This window comes from Daphnia carinata, chromosome 8, assembly GCF_022539665.2.
Source record: "Daphnia carinata strain CSIRO-1 chromosome 8, CSIRO_AGI_Dcar_HiC_V3, whole genome shotgun sequence".
Classification (NCBI taxonomy): domain Eukaryota; kingdom Metazoa; phylum Arthropoda; class Branchiopoda; order Diplostraca; family Daphniidae; genus Daphnia; species Daphnia carinata.
In genome coordinates this window covers 2,359,134-2,384,209 of record NC_081338.1, presented here as the reverse complement: position 1 = coordinate 2,384,209, position 25,076 = coordinate 2,359,134, and the positions used below count along the sequence as shown (strand labels likewise).

At 41.4% G+C, this 25,076-nt stretch overlaps 1 protein-coding gene across 1 annotated transcript; it reads right to left on the bottom strand.

The window, feature by feature from the left end:
* On the bottom strand, positions 1 to 22,126 carry LOC130703837 (uncharacterized). The gene is made up of 7 exons (XM_057525289.2): positions 21,698 to 22,126; positions 10,857 to 11,128; positions 8,293 to 8,434; positions 8,040 to 8,126; positions 6,968 to 7,092; positions 3,786 to 4,104; positions 1 to 191 (listed from the first exon to the last, which is right to left on the bottom strand). The coding sequence occupies exons 1-7, from the start codon at positions 21,861 to 21,863 to the stop codon at positions 58 to 60; spliced, it is 1,245 nt and encodes a 414-aa protein (XP_057381272.1). The 5' UTR covers positions 21,864 to 22,126; the 3' UTR covers positions 1 to 57.
* Between the last annotated feature and the right edge of the window lie 2,950 nt (positions 22,127 to 25,076).

The window sequence follows — 25,076 nt, the reverse complement described above, 5'->3', positions numbered from 1 at the left end:
AAAAAAAAAAAAATATGAAAAAAAAACAAAAAAAAAACGGTACGCGCCTCTCAATCATCACGCCAGCAGGGCGGCCGGAGGGACCAGGTATCGATGAATCACACAGACACTCAAGGCGATCCAGCCGGCTAGAAGCGGATGATGGAAAGACGAGGCCGGATTCCCCCGTTGCATGGCTGCCGGCTGCTCATCTGCATTTAGACAACAAAAACCATCAAGACGTGACACTCGCATTTGACCCTCCGCGGTATACATATTCGGAAGAGAATATATATATATATATATACTACATTTATTATGCATGCTTTTTAAAGTGATGTATAAACTCCACGTGTATAGTTGTTAGTCGGCATTGTGAATTTTGACGGGCTATGTAAACGTAAGTTGGGCTATAAAAACGCGAAAAATCGCAGACGATTTTTGCATAATGCACGGGAGTCAATGAAACATTCAAACTCAGTCGAGTCAAAATGGAGGATCAACAGCAATTCACAGATTTTGCACGGTAACTTCGTCGGAGCTCATGCTCATACTTAAACTGCAGTTTGAATCATCGATCATGGCGTATGCGTAAACGAGCGCTATGCAATGGTCGTCTGAATAACGTCTATTGTTCTGCATAATTGGATAGGCCCAAATTCATGTTTAGATGTTTGCATTTCATGTACATACTATCCAATTACGTAGGCTGTAGTATTCTTGCCAGTTTGTTTCGGCAAACAAGCTGAAAGGAACGGACATATTGACATTTTTATTTTTAGTACTACCAATTTCAAAGCCAAATTTGCTATTCAGACCTATTGCTGGTCGAACAAATTCAATTGTTTCCAGACATTTTTCCTGTTAGCCTTCGACCCATTTTCTCGGCCCTCAAGGTCCACTTTTAAAACTAAAATTGCACAGTTCAAAGAATCAGGTCTTAATGCCATTTCATTCAAAGCTGCAGGACATCGGTTACGTTCAAGTTCGTGAACATCCAAACGAGTCTAGTCTTTTATTTTTTAAACAATATTGGCCACTAAACTTTTCACTTTTCGGTGCAAACTGTAAACCCTTGCCTGTTATAGATGTATGCAGGATCATGTTATTCCAAAAGTTGGCTCTCGAAGGCCTGGTACGGTAGCATGGCTAATCGACGTTGGTCTTGATTCAAGCTCAAGAAGCTGTACTTTTTTTTTTTGTTGAGTCAAATAGCTGACGTTGTCACTTTTGGCCTCGTTTTTTTTCCCCCTTTTCTCGCGAATATTCCATTCGCATTTCTCATGACTTTGTAAAACAGTCGAGAACACACGCTGTTTATATATACATCTAATTCCCCCCCCCCTTTTTTTTTTTTATTTATTCCGAATACATTACATAGATACAGTAGGGCCTTATGCCAACTTTTTTTTTTGCTAACGATCGTCGTGCGACACCCACAGTTTCAGTCGAGTATCTTCCCTTTCCCCCCTTCGAAGACATTCTTGCATCCAAACTTCAAATGATTTCAAAGTGGTGGATGTGCGCTTTGAAACCATCGTCCTTTGCTGAAACGTGCCCATCGCATTGGTCTATGTACACATGTACACGCGGCTCATCTTCAACGCAAAGTCTCTGCTGGATCGTTACTCTCCCGCGCCCGCCGCTTGAAAACCCTTTCGGTGCGTACACATCAAAAGATCCATATCCGTTCAATCACGAACGAACGTTTGAGACTTTACTGCCGCCAATGTTTGCTCCCGCGAAACTAGACCGCAAGTTGACAAACTCAAAAAAACATGCAAAGTCGTGGACGTTTAGAATCTTATCCACAAGCGTGTGCTGAATTTTTAAATGTTTTTCTTTCATCGTCCCGCCCTTACAATTTGATATGTACTCGCGAAAATAGGGACGTAAATCTTTGTTTTATCATTATGCAATTCATCCTTGCAGATGGCCAAGTTTCCCATGCGTCCCTCTTTTTGTTTCCTCACTAATTCCTTTTCACAAACTGTAGAGAAAGAATTGAAATGAGACGAGTTCTTCGCTTGCGTTTTCAATTGATAATCATTTCGTCACGCCCGTAAACGAGTTTGATGATTGTCGGCGGGATGCGCGCCTCGAAAGATTCTTTCAACTATCGCAACCAACTACTGGCATCAGACACCACCCAGCAGCGCTGGAGCCCGTTCACGGAAAAAGAAAAAAAAAAAAAAAAAAAAAAAAGGCTTTTGAGGATGCATGCACGCAGGCATAACGAGATGGGCTGGCACCGTGGGAAACGTCGCACCACACCCGGACACTTCCATCGGCACGCATCCCTGCAGAGCGGGGACGCTTATTCCGCCAGGCCGAGCCGGGCGCGTTCTCTCTCTTTTTTTTTTTTTTTTTTTTTGCAGTATAATAACGATCCAGGCGGGCTCACAGCAGACTCAACAATTCATCTCCTACAGCCTCGGCTTCGTACATACACATCAATTGTATACGGCGTCATTTATGTACAGTGCCGCGTTGTCTACGCATTTCATATGCGTATCACACGCGGCACGCAAGGCGAGTAAATCTTTACAAAATGGACTATTGGAAAAGTTATGGGGGTACGTGGCGGCGCAAGGAGAAAAAGTTCCGGAGCTCTTGGAAGCTGATTCAACCAGCTAGTTGTCCGAGCATTTAAACGGAGAGAAAAAGAAATGCAATATTATTGGCAAAAATTCCCTCGATAAGAATGGCATAAAATTTGTGTTTTTGCAATTCAATGGGACGTCTCCCTGTACGCTGATTGTTTGGCTTTTCATAGTCTATTCAACTGGTGCCGACTGTATTGATCTTCGTTGTCCGTGGCAACCCGTAAGAAGCGTTACGGTCAACTGCCCTCCCCCCCCCCCACCGTAATGTAAACCAAATCAATCGATAGCCCCCAAAAAAATGTTATTTTCATTTTTATTTATTTATTTTTACCTAGACTAATTCGTAGGGTTGCTAAAATTGGAACCAATTCCATCATCCATTCATCCCTCAAAATCATTTGCATCTATCTCGATGTATTGCAGCTATAGATCTCGATACGTTGGATACGTGCCCGTAAGTAAACGCCCTACTTATTGCACGTGCAAATATCAACAGCTCACTATTTGTCCAGCTTCTCATTCATTCATTGATTTCCAAGCGAATCACGATGTGTTTCGGCCGAACGTCACTGGCAAACACTACACGACTCTCCGTATGGCTTGTCTTTGTGTTGGCGAACGCCATACATATCTAACTTCAATCACCGCCCCTTAGGTGTCACCTTCGATTCGTAGCGAACACCACAAAGATCTCGTCTCACTTCACAACGACGCCCTAAAACATCGAAGATGCACATCAACCACTAAATGGCCGAATGGCGAGCATCTTCACATATCGGTCGACAAAACGTTTGTTTTACTCGTCTTCGCTTCCACATGTCTTCCGATTTTTTATTCGAAACCGATGTAAAGCAAAATAATAAGAAAACGTTCTAGGAAGGAGGCCCTCAATGGAGACGCAGGCGGAAAAGGGGCGACATCGGCTTAACTCTTTAATGCAAACCAAAAATCGATAGCTGATTAGCTGCGTGTCAAGTGCATTTGCCCGTTGAAGAACGACCGCTTGAAAAGGTGCACACACTTGCTACACACGCAACGAAAATATAATACACACAGTTTTCCTAATTTCAATTGCCTTGCTGTGTATAGGCCTATACACGTGTGGACCCTTCGAGACGAATTAGCTACCGCGTAAATAAAACCAAAGAGGCCGCTAATAATAAATAAATTAAAGGTAAGAAAAAGAATAAAAAACATTACCGGCTAGGATGTGCACCAATGTCCAGGTGCCGGAGGCTCCGAGGGCCGAGCAGACGTAACGACCGGAATGAAACATTTGCGCTTTGTCTACGAGCAATTGAGACATTGTAGCCGTCGATAAACTTTCCTTTTGTCTTTGATTTCTCCTCTCGGCATCCGTTTGGCCCTGATCGCTGACGACGGCCGCTTCGTTTTCGGCAGTCCCTTCCGCATTGCCTCCGCCGCGATCCACCCACAAACGCCCGTCGTAGACGTGGATCTTAGCGTCCAATTGTCCACTTCCTCCGGCTTCATTCGACTGGTATAACCAATTCAGTATCTGGCAAAACAAAACACAACTAATTAGTGTGATTGAATTTTCCTTTCTTTTTTTTTTTTGTTTTTTTTTTTAAACGCAGAGAGCACGAGGCTTTACAATATAAATGAAGGACCCCTAACAAAACACTGTATCGACAATAGACTTCTTGATACAAATATTTAGTCTGCCAATAAAATCGTTCCAAACGTCTTTGAAGAGCTTAACAAAGCCCACTTAATTAACAGAAGGAGATTTTCAAAAAAGTTTCTTTTTTCTCCTTACTTTTTTTCTTCGTCTTCTTCTTCTCCTGTTTCCTCTCACAATCGTTCAAATCGCTTGGATATAGAGTGTTTGTTTGGGCGGGGTAGGGGGGGGGTGAAGAAAACTAACAAACGAATTTGGTCTCTAATATATATATATATATATATAGATAGAAAGAATAATATATACATAGAAAGAAGAAAAAAAATCAAGATGGCTAAACAATTTAAAAGGAACGGGGCTGCCGGCTGGGGCGTTTCATTTAAATAATGCGGATGAGCAGGCACGAAAGAGAGAGAGCTAGAAGTCTTCGACAAAACCTGATGCAAATTGCACAGCAAACGGTGCAGCTTTCTACACAAGACTTTGTTGAGTGTGTGTCTGTGTGGAAGATAGAAGACGGAGTAGTAGGAAAAAAAGAAGTGCAGACGCGGGAGGAAGCATCCGCTCGGTAGAAACAGAAGAGATGGATGGGGCCAACCCAAACTTTGATGCATTCTGTTCACCTCATATCCTCTCTCAACGTGTGTGTGTGTGTCGTTTCTCGATCAAAGGCCACAATCTACCCAAACTATTCTCCATCCATTTCACTTCGTTTCGCTGTTTTATGTTTTTTTTTCTTTTCCACCTTTTCACTCCGCACAAAGTTTATGGAGAGAGGCAAACGTCTATGTCTATGCCAACATCCGAAACGTGTCAGGTGGAGGCTATAGGAGAAGAGCGGAAAGGGGTTCTTATTGACAGTCGTAGAACTTTTTTGAATGAATGCCACATGGCAAATGGAATAGATGCATCCATTTTAATCAAACGCACACATCTAAGTAAATGTTCCATCTGCTATTTGGCGTATATAGGCAGCAAGGTATATACATTACTGAATCAAACGTTGCTTCTATAGTCTTCATTGCATTGTTCTCCCTGATAGTTTTGGCATATTCACTATACGCTTTAGTGCCATTGGCTGTTGCGAGGCTTTCAGCACTTTTTATCTCTCTGTTCATCCGCAGCACATCGCACAGATATTGCGCCTGCATTTATAAGGGAAGGTGCCAGGGTACTCTGTATGTACACAGGCTATACAGTTTCCGCTGATATCCAGCCTCCCCAATTCGTGGGCAGCGTGTACACAATGTAAACTGATATCACTTTAAAAAGCGAGCCGATCGCAAAGAGGAAATCGTGAAGATGAAGAGGAATACCATCAAAGTTGGGATAGTAGTGCCTTGGTTTCCATATAATGGATATGTAAAAGCACTCGGCAAAAGGCCTCCGCTTATGAATATCTACCTATATATTGGGAAGTGGGGATGTGACCCACACTATTTAAGAAGCTATGCAGCCCACATTTTCTTTGGATTTTTGTTTTTCCCCATCGCGGGGTGTGTATAGGGGTAGAGCTAAATTAGATAATGGGCATAATGAAGCCCCTTTTGATGTAAATTTACAGTAGCGATCTTCTGTTTCTACACATTTTTTTAATATAGGATCTCGACAGGTGTTTACGTATTCCGCGCCGTCACAGACAGTTGAGTTCGTTTACGTCATCTTGCTGCGGCATAATCAAGTAGATTTGTAGAGCTAACTCGAAGTAGACAGTTAAGACAGTCTATATGGGGTGAAGGCAATGGAATTAGTTTGTCCATGCAGCCGATGGCAAAAGCGGGTCGGTTACGGAGCTCCTGTGTATTCAAATTCGGAAAGATTACGAACGAGATATGCAATGGGACATACCTCCAGTTTAATCATAGCAATATCTGCTGCCTACTTTCTATTTTACATTATTACATCGCATTCTTTACTGTAGGATTATTTTTGACTGCGTAATATCAGCCGAGGGCTTATATTGCAGTATTGAAGAATTTTCTATTCAGTCTGCGTTTTAAAAAAGAATGAATACAGCCGAGTCCCTTGAAAATGTACCGATTTACTGGGTGTACTTCTAATAAATCAATTTCGGATCGAATAATGCAGAGTAATGAAAACGTACCGAAAAACTGATAGAAGAAAGACAGGTAATCAACGGAAAATGGGAAACTCCCGCATCCGATATTTAGAATACGCGGCAGTCGAATTGAAAGCATTCAAAGTTAATTAATACTTTGTGGCGGCCTTTTATCGGGAGATGCTTTAGCAAGCCAACACACTTTGCACGGCAAAATTGAAAATCACCTGAGGCCCTCAGCCAGGCTCATTGTTGCTAATCGTTTCCCGATAATATATCGACCATCAAAAGCTTTCGTTTCCTGTTTCGGGCTCGTTCAATATTGAAGGCAATGAACATTCTGCGTCAGAGAATGGCTCCTAGAATATCCGACACTCAGAGGCCGAATTTTAAACTACGCAAAGGCTAATCAAAGTGAACTTTGCCATGAATGATGAAGGTGATCGCAGATTGGCAAACACGCTCTGATGCCAAGCATTCCGTTTGTTCGGCCACATTCGATATTCGAACATTGCACAATTAATGCATTTCAGTCAATAGAAACAAGGTCTACAGTATGTGATGTTATCATTGTTTTTGAGAGTAATTCACGTCTTTTGTTAGCTACACGAGATTCACCACACGATTTAGACGGAATAAACTAGTAGTAAATATAAGTTGAATATGAAATGACGAACTTACTTGGCCGTTACGACTCCATAAGAGGAGGGAAGCGTCAACTGCCGGCGAGATAACGCACGTCAAGTTCAACATTGATCCTTCGTGAACGTAGACTTCGGGTCCATTTAAAATCTGGATATGTGGCTCTATTGACGTCCGAGTGCAAAAAAAAATGAAGAAAGAAAAAAGAAGGGGAGTGGAGAAATTCATTATTCATATTTTTTTTTGCTTTCTCAATTCAGATTTCAATGGCAATAGAGAAAGCATTTCATTATTATCAAGAGTCATCATTGATCATTTATAATGGCTTAGATATTTGACATTAAAAACGATCGTTCCAGATCCTATTTTTTATCGGTTGCTATTCGAAAGGCATTTTCAACGATGTTAAAACTTTCGATCTGGAAATTTCAAAAAGAAACAAGAAAAACGGTTCGGAGAAAACAAGGAAAGCGTAAGAGCACGTTTCTTTATTCATAGCGCCAAACTTTTCCTAAAAATAATTGTACCGATTCGTAGAATTGTGACAGCGATGCCCCTTTGGGAAGAGACTCACAAAACTGGACAGTGCATAACAGAGATATACTTCCCCCGCCGTACAGCATGTAAAGCCTACCTATAAATAATGCTACATACACACACTCATATATAGGCCATATATGGACGTGTGTTTTCATTAAGCTCGCGTTTCTACTTGAATTCTTGAAAACGGCTAAACAAAAAGAAAGGATTCAACCGAGCATCAGCAGCCCGCTGGGCCACAAAAGCGCTCCTCAGCGGGGATTATATGCAACGTGACTCGTCCGTGCAAACGATATCGGTATAAATGTGCGTCTATACAGTATAGCGCCGCGGGAGAAGAAGGAACATCGATCGGCTTTCTTCTTTTTTGAGCCTTTGTCAGTGCTGATGGCGATTGTCGTTATGAAACGAAGAACATCTCCAAGAGGGTCATAATAGTCTGCGCCCTACACACGTGTAAGTTGAACGCTTTGAAACGCAAACGAGAAAAACGAATCGAAGAACTGATCAACTCAAAGCACGGCGGTAGTTCGGATACGATGTAAACTCTTGTGTAAATGACGGCACTTACCTATGATGTGAAGCCGAACGACGTGCGTACGTAATGGGGTGCTGCTTAATTGGCATTCGTAATTTCCCGCATCATCCAACGTCGTTGCTGCGTACAGAAAAATGACCAGAACGTTTTGAGGCTATACTAACAGTTGAATAGATTTCTAAACCTAATTTCGACATACGTATATACTACCTGGGTATTCGTTAGGTTGTAACGGACAAGAGTCGTTGAGATTCATATAATTATTAGTGGAATGTTTCATGTGTACCTTTAATTTGCAATGTCCATTCGGGTGAACTGGGCACGTGAAGTCCACGGAATCGTCGGTCGGGCGTGTACGTGTCCGTGCCGACCGTGAGGAGATTGACATTTCGGTTGTCATGCGGATGATCGGGGCCTACCCACGAAACCTGCGGGAAACGTAACCAGAATTTCATGTAAACCCCAAAAACAAAAGTAGGGCGTATATGTAGATGGAAAAGGTAAAGAAGAACGTGAATACAAGTCGTGATGAACGCTGTAAAAAAAAAATAAAAAATACGAACAGGCCGCGTGTGTGTACCTACAAACTTAAACATACACACACACACACACAGCCCAAACGCAAACGTAACATTGTTATTTGTTAGGTTCAAACAAGATTGACCTGCTCACAACTGCGCTTCACGATTTGCTGTAGCTTCACCACCATTCGTTTTCTGTTGTACACATAGGTCTACACATATCGACGACGACATGAAACGAAAGCATCATGTCAAAGGAGCTGGTCTTTTTATGTATAGTAGGTATACCTTACGGTGCATTATGCTGTGCGTTCGGTTTGTTCGACATCAAAGTGTGGCCTGTGCAAATATTATGTACTTGCAGGAAATAAAGGAAGCCAAAAAGAGATGCCACCTTCCGATCAGCGACTATAAGCCAAACGGATTTCTTTAGATCAAAATTCCCTTATGTTTATCCGTACGCTCGGTTCGCTCAAACTCGAATGGCATTAGCGAGAACTTATTCTTATTAAAATAAAGGTGAACTTCGATTGGAAACCCCACCCCACGAGTGTCGCAATTATCGTAAGTTATATTTTTCAAAATGGAGCCTAACTTGCCCGTAGTCTGTTGTAACGGCATCGTTGAACGTAATACGGTTATGCGTCACTATTAAATGCGCTCGCATGACAGTAGAGAAATTTTGCTCTTATTTGCATATCTATAGTCTCTTATATATTTGATGCGAGAGCTGCACTGCGTAAGCTGTATTCAACAAAATGCTAAATTCAAATTGAAAAAAAAAGGAATGCGCATTGCCAATAGCATAAGAAATGTCGCAGTTGTTTTTATTCGTTGTGCCTAAAAAATCGAAAGAAAATAGACTCTCTCTCTATCATAACGCATACTGTAATGTAATCGACTTTGAACTTCATGAATTGTTTCTACTTTTTTGTTGGCGGAGAAAAGTTTTTCGCCATTCCAGAACGCGAAATGCCATTCCCGATGATGTCAACCCAAGAAAGGGGGGCGCAGTCCAGCGTGAATGCGTTCCGCACCACTAAATAAACATCGAAACGTTTTAAATGGAAAACTGAAACAATAAATAGCAAAAAGCGACGTGAAGAAGTTTATGTTTCAGCATCGCAGAGCATTTGAACGCAACGTCGATATGCTGAAACAACGAAAATCGCGCGTAATAACGTCTCTCTTATAAGCAACCCTAGCGCGTATCGATGTGTGAATGACTCATCGTTTTACCTTGCATAACGCTCGTAAGGAACCTTAGAACATAAGCGACACGCAATAGAAACGCAGAAGAGTCAAGCGATCCCTAATGCATCGGGTGTGTATTAGAAATACGATCGATGCGTGCACTTCTGCGAATTGGTGCGTTATATGCAACTAACGAATGGTTAAACAGGAGACGAGACACAAAGTTTACGTTGGATTAGGTGACATTTCGATTTTTCCACAGGCATATCATTAGAGTACTTTCACCTTTTTTTCGGTATTAGAATGCGCCGGTGTCTGTATGTTCTTTACTTCTACTGGTCGCCATTACAGATTGCGATGCTGTGGATTAAGGGATACTAAATCGTAGCACGGCAGGATTCTCATACATTCAGGTACCTTTGTAACAAAGTGCGGGGGAGGGGGAAAAGGGTTATGAGGTTGAGAGAAAAGTTGTGCGGTACACGAATGAGAACGAACTATGAATCGATGTCCAAAAGAGAGGCTCATTTAAATCCAAAGCAACACTGCGATTAAGCGACGGAAGTTTGCCATTGGCAACGACGATGCGATGCAACTGTTTATCTCGGAGGTTGTTGTGCGAAGGATTGTCCTAATTTCGCAGCACTACTGGTAATCCATACCTATACATTGTAACTCGCCCGTCTTAATTGTGCTTAGCTATTAAGCCCCATACGCATCAGTGATTTCGAGACTAATTAATTGTTTAAAGAGAAGGCGGATAAACTTAATGATTTTGCTCGCACGCTTGCCATCCCCGTCTTTAAATCTACGTCGTTTCCAAGAAACCAAATCATTCGAGTGCCAACGCAAACAACTAAACACTATTTTCCAATCACGAGCGTGCAAAAGTAAGAACAAACTGATTTTTTAAAAAAGAGAGAAACCAAATCTTTCGATGCATCTTCTAAAAATGACTCCCCTGATTGCTATGCAAATTGCCAATAGTCACGTTGAAAAATGAGCCGATTTCTATTCGTGATGAATCATCTTTATTACCCCACTTCATAACTGATGTTGTACCAGTCACGACTACGCTAATAGACCATCGACGGAAAATTTAAAGCAAATAATAAAGGAATACAGGTGGACTTACCGTCCAATTTCCAGCGACGGCGACTCGGCAAACGAGGAAGGCCGTTTGGCCGACGACGACGGCCACGTCAGAAGAGGCTTCTAAGTCGAAATAGGACTCGGGCCAGCGGAAATCAGAAGGGTAATCTTCTTCCGCAGTAGCCGCAGTATCGCTTTTCGTCTTTTCTTCGGCATGTTCAGCTTGTCCAACAGCTGGCAAGTCGTCCTCTTCTTTCGCGCGGTAACGATGATGGAGTCGTCTGGGAAACGAGGACGTCCCATCGCTGCCATCAGCTGTAAATTATCAATAAGACAAACACAAAGTCAATTTTTTTTTCCTCTACAAATCTTGCACTACCCACACGCAATCTATTTTTACTTAAAGCGAAATCAATTTGCGGAACTATTGCCAATTTGTCAACGTGCTGTGTTCGACAGGGTGCGCACTAACAGCGAAAGGCCATCATCGGCTGTTCTTTTATTCACTGGGCTCTTGAAATATGCAGCCCAAATCGATTGGGCGAACACACGGGATGACAAGAACCTTACGAAGGGAATGAAAAAAAAAAAACCTCCCGCTCTTTTTTAAAGAAAAAACTTCAAGTAAAAGACTGCACAAATGCGGCATTTCTTCTTGTCCCCGACCTTTTATTTCGTTGTTATAGAATCTCAAAGGATCTACGTGACTCTAACGAGACGAGAATCGCGTCGTCGTCATCATCGTTCCGTACGTACGCAACCAACAAAGAACTGTCCTTTTTTCTTCCTCCCTTGGTTGTTGTTACTGTTCGTCTTCGCTTCGACCGCATTTTGCCAATTCTTCTTCTATATCCAGGCCATTATAAAAAAAAAAACGAGAAGGTTGTATATAAGAGCAAACGAGAACCAAAAGAACGTAACAACACAAAAAGAAAGATAACAAAAAGGGTATAAAACAAAAGGCTCTTTTTCCATAGTTCAAGTTGTCATCGCATTTGCTGAATCATTTTCTATCGATCGCAAACGGGACTATATATATATATTTTTTTTTTTTTTCAAAATAATTTATTTCTTGTATCTAATTTCTAGCCTGTCATCAGGTTTTTTTTTTTATCGTATGGAAGACGTAGAGAGAATGGCGGATGAGGGCAATCAGGTCACAAATATTGATACAGCCAGCAGTTTTTTGGAGGGGTTTCCAATGTTGCAGAGGGCGACAGAAAAGAGGAGGCATCTGCAGGGTCGAAAGAATGATGATTCATAAAGTTTGAACAGTTTTTGCCAGCCTTTTGTTTCGATATGCGTCGATTGCTTTTTTAGCTGTTGATGCCTCTCTTATTTGCTGTGCTGCTTCTGTTATTTGACACGTACAATCACAATGGACAATAAACCCCCACTCAACCACCCACCCGCCCCCAAAAATAAAGGACGAGGCAGAGCTATTTGAAGATGTCAGGCGAAATTCAATTGACCCTTGTGTTTCTATGGAAAGCGATGAATTAACATTTGTTGATTTCCAGATTGTCTCGTCCGATTTCTGCGCGTTGGCAAAAAAAATTTGGCTCTACGCTTAACTCTGTGCGTTATACCACTCGATCAATCCGTAGCTTTACCTACTCATTATGCTCAACTCAAGTAGACGGCGGAAGTTCAAACGCAAGTCACGCAGAAAGTTCTTATTCTTATTCGGAGAATCATGAAGACGGATGAGTTATACGAGAACCTGCGTGGCTTGTTTGTCAAATTTGATTACGTTGCATATCTGTTTGCATTAAAATTCACGTTTCTTCCTCTCTCTCTCTCTCTCTCTCTCTCTCTCTCTCTTCGCATTCACCGGTTAGGGCACTTCCAAAATGACGGATCTCCTTTAACGTTCGTTCCACCTCATTTGCAACGAAATCTATAGACGCTAGTGAACCGCCTACGTGTTGCGTGGCCATTCTTCTTCTCCTACCGAACCTTATTATAGAAATGCGGTACATCCCACAATATCAAAAGAGCCCCGAAAAATACGAAAACAAAAAGAACGTGCGCGGTGTAGGAGTAGTCGAAATTTTCACGGCTGGATGATCGTGACAGAATGCCAACGCAACAAAGGTTTTCGAAACTGTGTGCAAGAAGATTTTCCAGCGATGACCGTACAGGCTCAAAGTCGACCAAGTAGAACGACTTAAAGACAAACCCTTAGATGCTGCTGGTATATAGGGAAAGAAGTGAAGCGTTTCATGACAGGAAAATCTAGAGGCAAGTACGCCCCTCATTTGTATACGGTTAGAGTCTATACCTGACTCGCGTGCGGCATGTCAAGAGCTGGTGAACACGCCAGAAAAACAACGCCGGAATACACACACTTTCTTTCTTTTTTTTCCAAAACTTGGTCTTTGCAAACTTTGAGGGAGTAGGGGGGAACGCTGTCACGGCTACTGGTCGCACTACCCAGCCGGTAAACCTTTAAGGTCTCACCTTTTCCCTTGTTTGGGGGGGAGGAAATCTGCTACGAACGCGATATAGTTTTAGCCCGTGGAAGCAAAGCGTCGTATGTAAATTTGTTACGGCTCCGTGACGTATGCGTTTTGCCTAATGCGTATAGGAATGTCGGCATGAAAGATATCTGAATTTAAAATTTCCGATGTTATTTCTTTCACATGGGAATAGCTAATCCAGTGGAAAGTTTTAACTTTAAGTCGACGGCGTTTACCACTGTCCAGTTGATTCTGAGCACGGATTTATAATGCATACGGCACGTAATAGGAAACGATGTGATTCACTACCCGGTGACTGGGATTACGGATTCCATGAAAAGTGACAAAGAGATAAAGGTTAAAGGTAAGACTTTGCACTCGTTCATGCATAATTTAAAAGTATGGAGGTCGCATTTTCCGGCGTTCTACTTGTGTCTTTCATTTTGCACTTTGAGTCCATTTCTACTCGGCCATCAATTTAGGTTTCAAGTTGAGCTTTCCCACTGTCACTATACTCCAGAAAGTGAAGAGGAAACTTGACTTCTAACAGTCACACACATAGGCCTGCAGCTTTTCTAGACTTTCAATCCACTTTTACAAACCGTCGCCTTACGTTTCGTGTCCTTAACGCGACGCACCATGTCTAACGACACGCACGGCCGTCGCAGCTTCCACGACCGCGTTGCAACTCTTATTTCCAAAACTGTCACACTCTTTAGTGCAATGAAGCAACCTGCTTAGTACTTTCAGCTCAGCTGGAGCAATGACAAAAAATAATCTCCGAGTTTGCAACGCCGTCCAATCGCGATGTGAAAAATGGCGAACGGGCTTTAAATCACGGTCGATCGATCGCAAATTGACTACTGCAAAACTTACTGCAAAAGTTGCTTTGCTATTGCGATTGAATGTGTAGCACACTAGCTTACGCATTAGTTCCGTGACGTTATTGCTTTAGCATGCACCCTGTCCGTTCAAGTTGTAACACATTTCTCATCCGCCCATACGAATGGCCTCGACGCGTCCCACCTAAATAACAGTTGGAACTGTCTAGTTTTGACCATTGGCCGGCCGGCCGGTGTCTTCGACACGTCATCAACCCTCTGTCAGTTTTAACCGGCTGCTGTACATACATGCAGGAAAAAGGGCCTTCTCCGCTACCACGAGCGCGTATAGAACGCACTGAAGCCCGAGATGATGGGTTGACGGCTGTTGTGCTCGCCACACAGCCTGTTGTTGTTTTAGCGCCCCGTGTTTGAGCAGGATGGTTTGGGCACAAGTCAACAATCCAGCTGGGATGAATCTTTTCGTCGTTCGATCTATTAAGTCTTTCCCAGACACACACACACACACACACCAAATGTAAGGCAGCACCGTCAATCGTTTAGCAGACATTTATTGATGATGAGTTTCATGTTGCTTAAATTCTCTATGTTCTTCTCTCGCCCCATTTTCTTTTTACGACCGTACCCATTTCAAGCCTTTTGTTCTTTTCTTTTTTATCGTGTGTGTTCAAACAGCTCGAAAGCAGGGAATAAAAGCGATAAGTCTATACGCATAGCTTAAGAGCAACTATAGAAATCTAGGGGAATCGTTGAGTATAAGGAGCTCATTATTCACTCACGCTATACGGACGGTTCATACAAAAATATAACTAAATACATTCTATACGGTAGGCATGGCGACGTGACGGAAATGAAAACAAAAAAAAAATACAAAAATAAAATAAAGAAAACAAAGAAAACAAACGTACGGCAATCTATGGATACAAAGGTCAATAGGCTAAAAGCTTTCCGTTGTGGCCCCTCTCCTATAGGGCCCGCTCTGATTTCTTTGAGCTACGTATGGCTGGAACTGTTCTCTTACTGCATTCCGGACACTCGGATTTCCTACGTATTCTAACTGTAGGACTTGATAGGCAAACGAGCGGCCATTGGCTGTTAGTCGAGCAATCCCTTTTCCATCCATTTCGCCTTTTCTTTTTCTCGATACATCGATATAGTTGACGTATAATCTATAAAAGGATGCGCTCAGAATCGCCCTTCGTCTCCAAAAAAGCGGCAAACCGACTACGAAGTTCATTGGGAGCACAACGTACAGGACAGGGCATGACGTTGAAAAATAATAAGCACATGCATAGCTTCAATCGTGAACTACTTCAATGATGAGCACGGATCCATTTAAAGGAACACTGTTGGTACAGTCTTGTTGAATTCAAATGTTTTTACCTTTTGCCTGTATGCTGAGATCACCTCCGTGAACTCCAGTAGTCAAGGCACCACCCACTTGCAAACCAAACTTTTTGAAACCCTCGCCATCAACGAAACAAGCTCGACTTTTTTTGGTACGAAAAATCGGGTTTTAAAAATTTTCACTTGGAATTCGATGAATCCTCACCTCCGCCCACTAAAATCGAATTCTGTTTCCAAATAAAATTTTAGCTGCCACGCCAACAACGCGTTTTTTGAATAAAATGGAATCAAAGGGGCTTTCTCGCAACCACTTTCAGTTTAAATAACTCGTGAAACTGCAAATCTCAAGTCATAACAAACTTGACTTTGGATATCCTAAGTTCAATGCTAAATTTAAATCAGATATTTTTACAGCAAATAAATAAGTTTTCGAAAAAACAAAATTAAAAAATAGAAAAAAGTTGGACTTGCTTTGTCGGGCTTATTTTTTTAAGCGCACAACTGGCAATTCATCCGAAATATTTGGTTATTCCGGAATTTGGTTTTAGGATCTCAAGTAGATGGGCGGCGACAGACAAATGTCTATTTCAGCATTAGCTGGAACTCAGCCCAAGAAAAAGCAAAAAAAAAAAAAGAAAAAGGCCACCCTTTTGTTATTAATTCAGATTCATTTAATTTCGATTATCAAGAAATTTTTTTTTCTTTTGGAAAAAAACGAAACTATAGCCCCTTGGCGTTAAAGATGTTATCGTGAATATACAATATACATTATGGAGCCTAAATACGTGCGCATAACGAACTGTGCGTGTTTGCCCTCATACACATGAAATACTTAAAGCTTAACAAAATAAAGACGATTGAATCCCCGGTTGGGTTTCTCTTTCTGTGTGGCAGCAAAAAAAGGCTGATGCTTTTAGTATATTATAAAAATCAACAATGAAGAAAAAGATAAAAAGAATCCTGGAAAGGGCCGTATAGTACATTTCAAAGAGGCTTTTTCTTCAAGTTTTTTTTTTTTATCTTTACTGCAGAACAACGCCATAGTACGTCATATAGAAAAAGGGAAAAAAACTGGATCATTTAGAGGACACGGCACAAAAACGGACGTTTTCCAAATCTCCAGCTTTACAAATGGAGATCGCGTGCAGGTGTCGGGACTCTTGCCGTAGTGCGTCAAGTTTTTCTTTTTGTTTGGTTTTATTTTGACGACTACAGTCGACCAATGGCACGTTCCTCTATGTATGTAATCTAAACCGTCCGTCAGCTGTGTTTGCGCTCAAAAAGGAACGGGGGGTATTTACACCCACATATTTTGAAACGATCCCTTTTCTTCTTGATTTTCGTTCAAAGTTTCAAATTCAAAACTTATAGACAGATGATACAGACAAGACACACATCGGCAAATAGTCTCTTCCCAGTGTGAGTTTAACTGGACAGGCAAGCACTGCAGCCCCCGTTATAATGGTGCAACTCTTATCTCTCGCACACGCGTCGTATACGTCTGGATAATATACTTTTCTTACAACAGCATTTTCAATGTACACCCATTCACGGAATAAAGGGGAAGAATAGAGCACCCAGAAGACGAGCAATTGATGTGCAGTCCCTTTTTTTCACCCATCGACACATATGCAGGAAAAAAGGCCAGTAAAGAAAAGTGCACTAGATGTAGGGCCACCATACAGTACGTGTGTTGTCTCTTTTGTTCTCGGTTTTCACCGTTGTCGCGACAGTCCTTTCGTCGGGCAAGTGTTGGGGAAAAAAAATCGCTAACGATAACTATATAATAGACTAGCGACTAACTACCGTGAATAACGAGGCAGCTAACCGTTAGAAGGAAAGTTTTCAAGACGCAAGCATATAAGCAGTGCTGCATATAGTAAACTAGTCAACCGTTAAAGATAAAAGGCAAGGAAAAAATCGCCGAGAAGGATTTCATCGTTAGACGTAGATCGCGTGCTACATGTAGAGGGAAACCGACTAAAAGAAAACGATAAAACAGTGCGCTGTATTTGTTTTTCTTGCGTCCGCTTTCATGTCTAAACAACACAATGCGATGTACGCAAGTCGGACAGGTCGAGAAAGAGATTACTCTTTGACCGAAAATCCCGTGACCTTTCGCTTCTGTCGCCATCGTCTAATTAGGAGCCAAATGGAAAATAAAAGGCAAGTTTCTACCTTCAAAGATCAATACGTATAGCGACATGTCATGCTACCACACCCTGAATGTGTGTGCAGACTTCCGTTACGTCCACGTGTCCTAGGCGTATTATGAACATGATCGAAATGATGGCGATCCAATCCGCTTAACTCGGTGTCACTTGAAAATTGAAACATTCAAGCGTGCATTTTTTTTTTTCGTTTAAAAGCTTATTCGATATTCTAAACGGTTGGTTTAGAAAAACGTACGGTAATGTGCAGAGCATGAAAAATATCTTGGTGTATGTCCAACACATCAACAAAGTCAGGTGGAAATTTGTGTTTGCAATTGCGCACAAACTATAAGCCCCTCTATACTTTAAAATGCCATTTATATTCGTCCACATTGACCAAAATAGCAGAGAACAATCCATTGAAATAAAACTATGTCGCCAGTTAGCTGCTGTATAGCTCTAGCTGAAAGGTTACGTGGACCTTTCGTCTTCTATATATGGACTTGTAGTGGTGATTATATGCTGCAAACGCTGTCTAATGAACCGAGAAAGTGGATGACGAACTTTGAGCTCAAGCTCTTTGCGTCAACAGGATTTCGCCTCCATCGTGTATAGTACACCATGTGTATTATATCAAAATATTTTTTTAAAGCTATTACAGTTCAAGCGCTTTGTTTGTTTCTGCTAGCTCACCTGTACCCGTCATCGCCCGTCAGTCTCAAAGATGTAGGAGAACTTATCTAGAGCTTTCTATAATCATTATTAGCGAAAGAGAAACTTCATATCTCGTGCACGTCATTAAAGATCAAACGAATAACAGCCTTAGGGAAACAAGGCACGAGTGTATGTGTAGGCCATCCGACGCGTTACGATCCTTATATTATTTGTTTTCACTAATTTTGATGAATTATACACGTACGTGTATATATAGTTTTCTATAACTGGCAAGAAACTGCGAAGGCCTCCACTCACTAACTAACTATCCTTATGTTTCCATGGGTGGGACTCATAGCTTATAGACACCGTTAACATAATTTCAAAAAGCTATGATGTACGAGGTCATTTACTCGGCGAGGATGGCATGATATAAAGAGAGTATTACGAAACACTATTGTGAAAGTCTTACTGAATTTCAAATGACTCTTGAAATGAATTTTTAAGGGTGGCCAAGTTCTACGTTGTTTGGTGTGAGCTGCATCCAGTTTGACTATACTTTCACATGAGCCGATATTATCTGAATGTTCTACCGTCTTGCTACCATAGATCTACACCAGTCGCTCTGAAACCATAGTGTCAAATCAATCAGCCTACATCCCATCTGAAGGACCGTATATATTAATAAATACAGCGAAGGTTAGACACTCCGACTGGAGAAGGCTTTATTGGTTGCTCTGTTTCTTTCACCAATGGTAATGTGTGTGTGCCAATCTCATAATTTTACAGCCGGAACGATTTGCAACAGCAAGAAATACCTCTGCCATCCAGCTCGTGTTCACACACATACACAACAGTTGCAAATTTGAGCAAAGTAGTAAGATATACAAATGGGCTTTATATCGCGCATCGCTGATGCGAAGAAGAAAGCTGCGCTTTCATACGAGAGCTGATGGATGGATTATAGGCTCGTATGTACTCTTATTACACATCTAAACGCCATTTCCACTTTGCTGGCGAATTGGCCACCACGACCGTGTCGAGACGGGCACATGTAAGAGTCCAGGAGATCAGACGGTGCAATGTGTCTGTTATCCGAACTTGCTCCTGAAGAGGGGGATGTATTACCGGGAAACTCTGTGAAGCTTCCATGTTTGTTGCAACGCCAAATTTATAGTACGCTGTGTAGTATTAAGTTAATTGGTAGACAAGACCCTCTTGGTCTCGTCCAATTTTTCTATTTTTTTCTGCTTTACATTCTGAGATAAAAAAGGGGGAAAAAAAACAAGGCTGAACGTAAAGAGCTAGTGTATAAACCTTGTGTTGGTATTAACAAAAACTGTTGGGTATAGAAGAAACAAGGTAAATAAGTATATAAAACAGGAGATTATTCATAGTCTCATAAAAGCGTATGGCCGATCGTGCGGGTTGCGTGAGCGGCTTGGTTCTATAAAGAAGTATCGGTATGGGCGTTGAGGTTTACTGTGAAACTGTTAAACACCTCAAGACTAATAAATATACAGAAACTGTCGAATTATACGGTCAAGAAAAAGTCTTTGATTTTTCTTTTTTTGTTTTAGATCTAGCTGTTAAATCCCAAAGAGTAGAATCCCTTTCAGTTGACACGACAGGTCAGCATATATATTTCCGTCATGAAGGTGAAAGTATAAAAAAAGGCAATCAAAATGTTAACGACAGTAATTCACGAAATGACGAGCATATACACAAAGGCTACGCAAAAAACCGAGCCTCTTGAAAAGAATGTGACCGGAAAATGCCTCCCACGAAAAAAAAAGAGGGACGTTGAAGAATCATGCGCAAACATATTGTGGTGAGATATTGTGATTTAGTAGCTCCTATAATCGACGCCAACTGCGCCATGGCTTCATAGTAACGATTTTTTTTCTTTTTGATCCGTATTATATATAGCTGTATTTAATAGCATACGGACCAATACAATCATAATAACGTAAACCATTAAACGATAGACGAATGGATGGACAATTAGAAACGGAAAACAACAGTTTCTTTTGAGCTACCTTATCCGTCTCGTATAGTGCGCAAAGCAACGTTATAGTAAACTAGAAAAAGAACGGGTCGAGTTGTTTTCAAGAGGTGTTTATTCCCGTTAAGAAGTTCCAGCCAATTAGATGCAAATTTTTAAAGCGGAGGTGACAACATACTACATGTGTCCAAAATACAAGAGAAAATATTTGCTTGCCTGTGGCGCGCTTGCATGACAGGGAAAAAGGCTTCAGAAAAACCAACATCAACAGCTACATCTGCCATAGCAGCTGTCAATATTTAACGCATGCATTTGTTTTGTTATTTTTTCTTTTTTCAAAATTAGCCCAACTGGCGAACGCATAATGACTTGTAAATGCGCGTTATCCTTTTCATAAGTGCACAGTTTTTTTCTCTCCTATGTTGTCGTTTAAAAAAAATCTGCTTTTAAAAGAAATAAAGTGAGAGACGCGAGAGTGTATTACATTAGGCCTATAGGCACAGCCTTTTTCGACGTCAAAACGTCTTAAAGTTACATGCATGCATAATGGGTTCGATATAAATCGTCTACCGTGCGGCGGCTCTGTTTGAAACTCTATACCTCATTTTCCTCAGGTGGGTTATACCATCCTACATTGCATCAACATAAAAATTCGCCTATGTCCCAGTACGTGACTCCAGCAGTCTTAAATCAATGCAGTTTATCTTTTTTTTCTCGACGCGTAGCACACTAACAATATCTTGTTGAGCTCCCTGCACGTATCGACTTTGCATTTCACAACTAACAACATTCATAACTATGCGTGAATTCGGTACTTGATGTACATTCGAATTCGTTGGATTTGAATCAGCCACACAAAACCCTTTTAAATATGGGCTACTCTATGCAATTTTTGAAGATGGAGATTTATTGTAGAATAATGACGTCCAACAAACCGCTAGCGAGTCGCTATTACTGAAGAGGAAAACCACAGGAAAGAAAAGGAGAGGGATGTCATAGGATACATGCAGCCTACATTGGAAGTCGAATTCAATTACTAGCCAACCGACAGCTATATACTCCTGTACAATCTATTCAGGGGCGAGCAACGATCGAAATCCTAATGGATTAGATTGATAGCCATTCGGGGTATAGCCTCGGGCTGCCATATCAGTCGTGCACCAGCATTTTGCGACGAATGGCAAAAGCTCAAAATATTTCTGGCTAAAATTAAAAACATTTACGCAAAACCCTCAGTCAATAAAGTGCTAACTACCGCTCAAAATGGAATTGTTGCTCATTTTTTTCTTTCTAGAATATATATTTTTAAAAACCAATCAGCCCTAGTATCCATCAAACTCGATTAAACACATTACTTAAACGGAGTGGGGAACAAAACTGAATAATGTAAAAGACAAAGCAGTTTGAAATGGGAAGCAAACCTTTGATGACTTTGTTATTGGTCGTGCGATGATGGTGATTTAATTGGGCGCTGGTCGTTTTGGCACTGGCAACGAGGATTGTGCTGCTCACTAGCAAGAAAATCCAGTAACATAAGCAACAGATCCTCATTGTTTGCCCGGTACGAGCCGTCCATTTGCAAATCATTTCTCTAGAAAATTCATCACTCAGAAAAACGGTACAGCCAACAAAAACGAATATCAACGTCTAAACTAATTTTTGAATATCGCACAGGAGGCCCATTCGCAATTCAGCTTAAGTGTCCCATATATTACAACCTTTAAAGCCAACCCCCGTGTGAATGTCAATGTGTGAAAAAGGTCAATCACGAAATTGCGGTAGGCGTTGAACGCGCGGGATTGTGACCTATACAAGACACAGCAGCAAACGTGTTTCACGGTCGAGCCACTAGTGAATACTGACAGTCAGAGCAACACAAGCCACTATATAGGCGGCCATCAACTGGCGCCCTCCCATTCTGAACGTTATACTCGTCGCATTCGAAGACGAGGGAAACGCCCTAAGAAGAAAGAAGAAGAAACGGCGCAGAGACGGACGCTGAAGGCTCTGCCGGGATGATGAAAATGACGACGGAGATAACGACGGCCAGTTCTATCACCGACGTCGATGCAATAGGAAAAAGAGTGGGAAAATTATTGGGAGAGAGTTATGGGGCCACACATCTAAGCAGGGCGAGCGTGAAAATGTCTGTATACTGTATTATATAGCATCCGTACCCATAACAGTGTTGCGAATAGCTAACATAAGAGACATGGCCGTCTTCTTTTGTTTTATCGATCATTTTGATTGCGATGTGCGTTCCGAAAGTCGGGCGAGCAAAGGGCTCGGCATCCGCGGATGCAACTCACCGCCGCATTTGCGTATACAGCTCTGCGTATGAACATCGGTTATATATATATATATATATATAAATATATGTATATTGTTATTCAGTTGCTTCTGTATTTTGACTCACACACCCCATGAATACTTTAATCGGAGGTTTGGTTTTCTCTGATGCTGTTTTCAAACTGATGCGTGGATTCATCCTTTTCCCTTCACCAATAAATGATGCGTACAAGCAGACTCTTCAACGGAATACGTGATTTGCAAGAGAAGTATCCAACCTACATCGAGAACTCCACGCTAACATAAACATACTAAGGTAACAGTATCGATTCACGATTGACTATATAATCAATAACCTGTCGTTTTTTTATAGTGTATCCAAACAAACTAAAATGAATCATTTAAAAAATAGAGATGTTTCAGTTAACATTGCGCTCAATAGTTTTCCAACAGAGTTGCTAGTTTTTTGCACATGGTCAATAGACCTTTGTTTGCATTCTTAGCTTTGCATTTGGATTCTACACCGCTTCGTTTGAACAATGTATGTTCCCTAAATGCCACATACCTTGTGGTTGGAAGCGTCTAACTTTATAGAGTCCGGCACTGATTCAAACAGCAGACCATACAATTGTCAGTGCATAACGGCGATATTCCTTATTGTTGGAAGACTTTTCCTCACTTCATATCAATGCTTTCGTCCATTTAATAATTGCCAATAAGTTATGGATGAGAGATATTGCGGGCGTGCCACAGTGAAACGTCCCACGCAATCATCGACCGTCTATTCAACTCCTTTTCGTTCGCAAACAACGTACGGGCCAACGACGAATGATGATTACATCTACTAATGTCGTGTCGACCGCAGGTGCCGTTGACGTTCACATTTTTGAAGAAAATCAACAACAGAATTGAAAAGAACAACAAACCAAGATAATATAGGTGTACATGTCTTTGGTTTCGATCCCAACAAATCTGTTTTCGTTTTCGTTTGATGTGGCAAAAAAAATTTGCAGCATAGAGACCTGCCTTTTTTTTTTTTTTAACCATTTACGTGTTAAAAATATTCCCAGATACCACAAATCAATGGGATTTAATAATCGATATTCGGGTGGTGAAGAGAACGCCTACGAAGCAAAATCGTGGTATGCAAATGTATACTGCTTTCAACGTCCTTTCAACGTAAATATGTAAACGGGAAAATATAGGGAGCCATCCATTTTATTTAGTATAGACACGAATGTGTAGGGTCCTCTAAGCTAATATACAGAAACCTACACAGAACATGTCTGGTGTGCAGCAATGCACTAATACGGCATAACACCCCTCCCACCCCCCCCGTATGGGGTGTATACGTTAGGGTCTTACGTGTGTTAACAAATGATTTGTAGAAAGGAAGCCCATGGCGTTAGCTGGTGATAAATGATCGTTCGTCACCGGAATAAAACAAGAGACACCTTACAATAATTTTTTTTCTCTGTGGTCGAAGTTGTTGTCGCAAAGGGAGCCGAAGAAGGGTGTGAAGAAATAAAGGAAGAGTATATCAGTTCAGGGAATATTTTCTTTTGATGTTCGTTCTGACCTTCGATCGGCCACTCGCGTCGAACAGCAAATACAACATGCAATCTATCGCCTACTCTGTAGAGGTGGGCTGAATAAACTAAGCTAAAATGTACCCTGTGTGTGTGTGTGTAACTTCAGGGATGTACTGTACATACGCACACACTGCGGGATTGGTCTCACGCTTTGAACGTTCCGATTTTTATGTATAAGTTCCACCATAGACAGTCAGTCCGAGGGGTTGTAGCGTCAAGACAACCTTTATACGTTGAAAGACATCGTAAAAAATACAATTGTTCTGTCAACTGTAATTATAATGTAGCTCCCGTAGTCAAATAAAGAAAGAAGGGCGGTCCAGCACAACTTGAGAATTTCGTGCATAGACACGATGACTTGGAAGTCGGTAATTTCCTCTGATGCTGCAGCCCTAGTGTATAAATAGTTCCAACAATCAGCAATGCATCAAAGGTTTTGCGTTTTGTAAAGTACACACACCATCTACGTAGATACATTCATTTGCTTTCGTACTTTACCCCAAATGTTGGAATATTCATGGTTAAAACTAAAGATAATTTGCCCCTTTCAATGGGATTCTGCCGTGCTGGTGGATTCTTTTAATGTTTTATACGCTTCTACAGGGCCTACCGCTTTGATTGCACGTCGACAAAAGAACTATGGAGGGCTTATACATGGTAAAATGCTTCTCTCAACCATCTGTAATATGTCGGGTGATTATGTTATTCGGTATTCGCCACGCCAGTATGTATGGGTGGAATAGGCCCAGTTGAACTGCATGTAGATTGGTCATACGGAAGTCGCATCGTTGCTGTTTCTATTTCGGTGTTTTGATGAGATAAGAGCGCATGCTTTTCCCAGGCATGGCATAGTTTCAAATCCTTTTGTGTGATTAGCGCATAGCGGTTAAGCAGCACGCTCATCGGGTACAATGTGCGA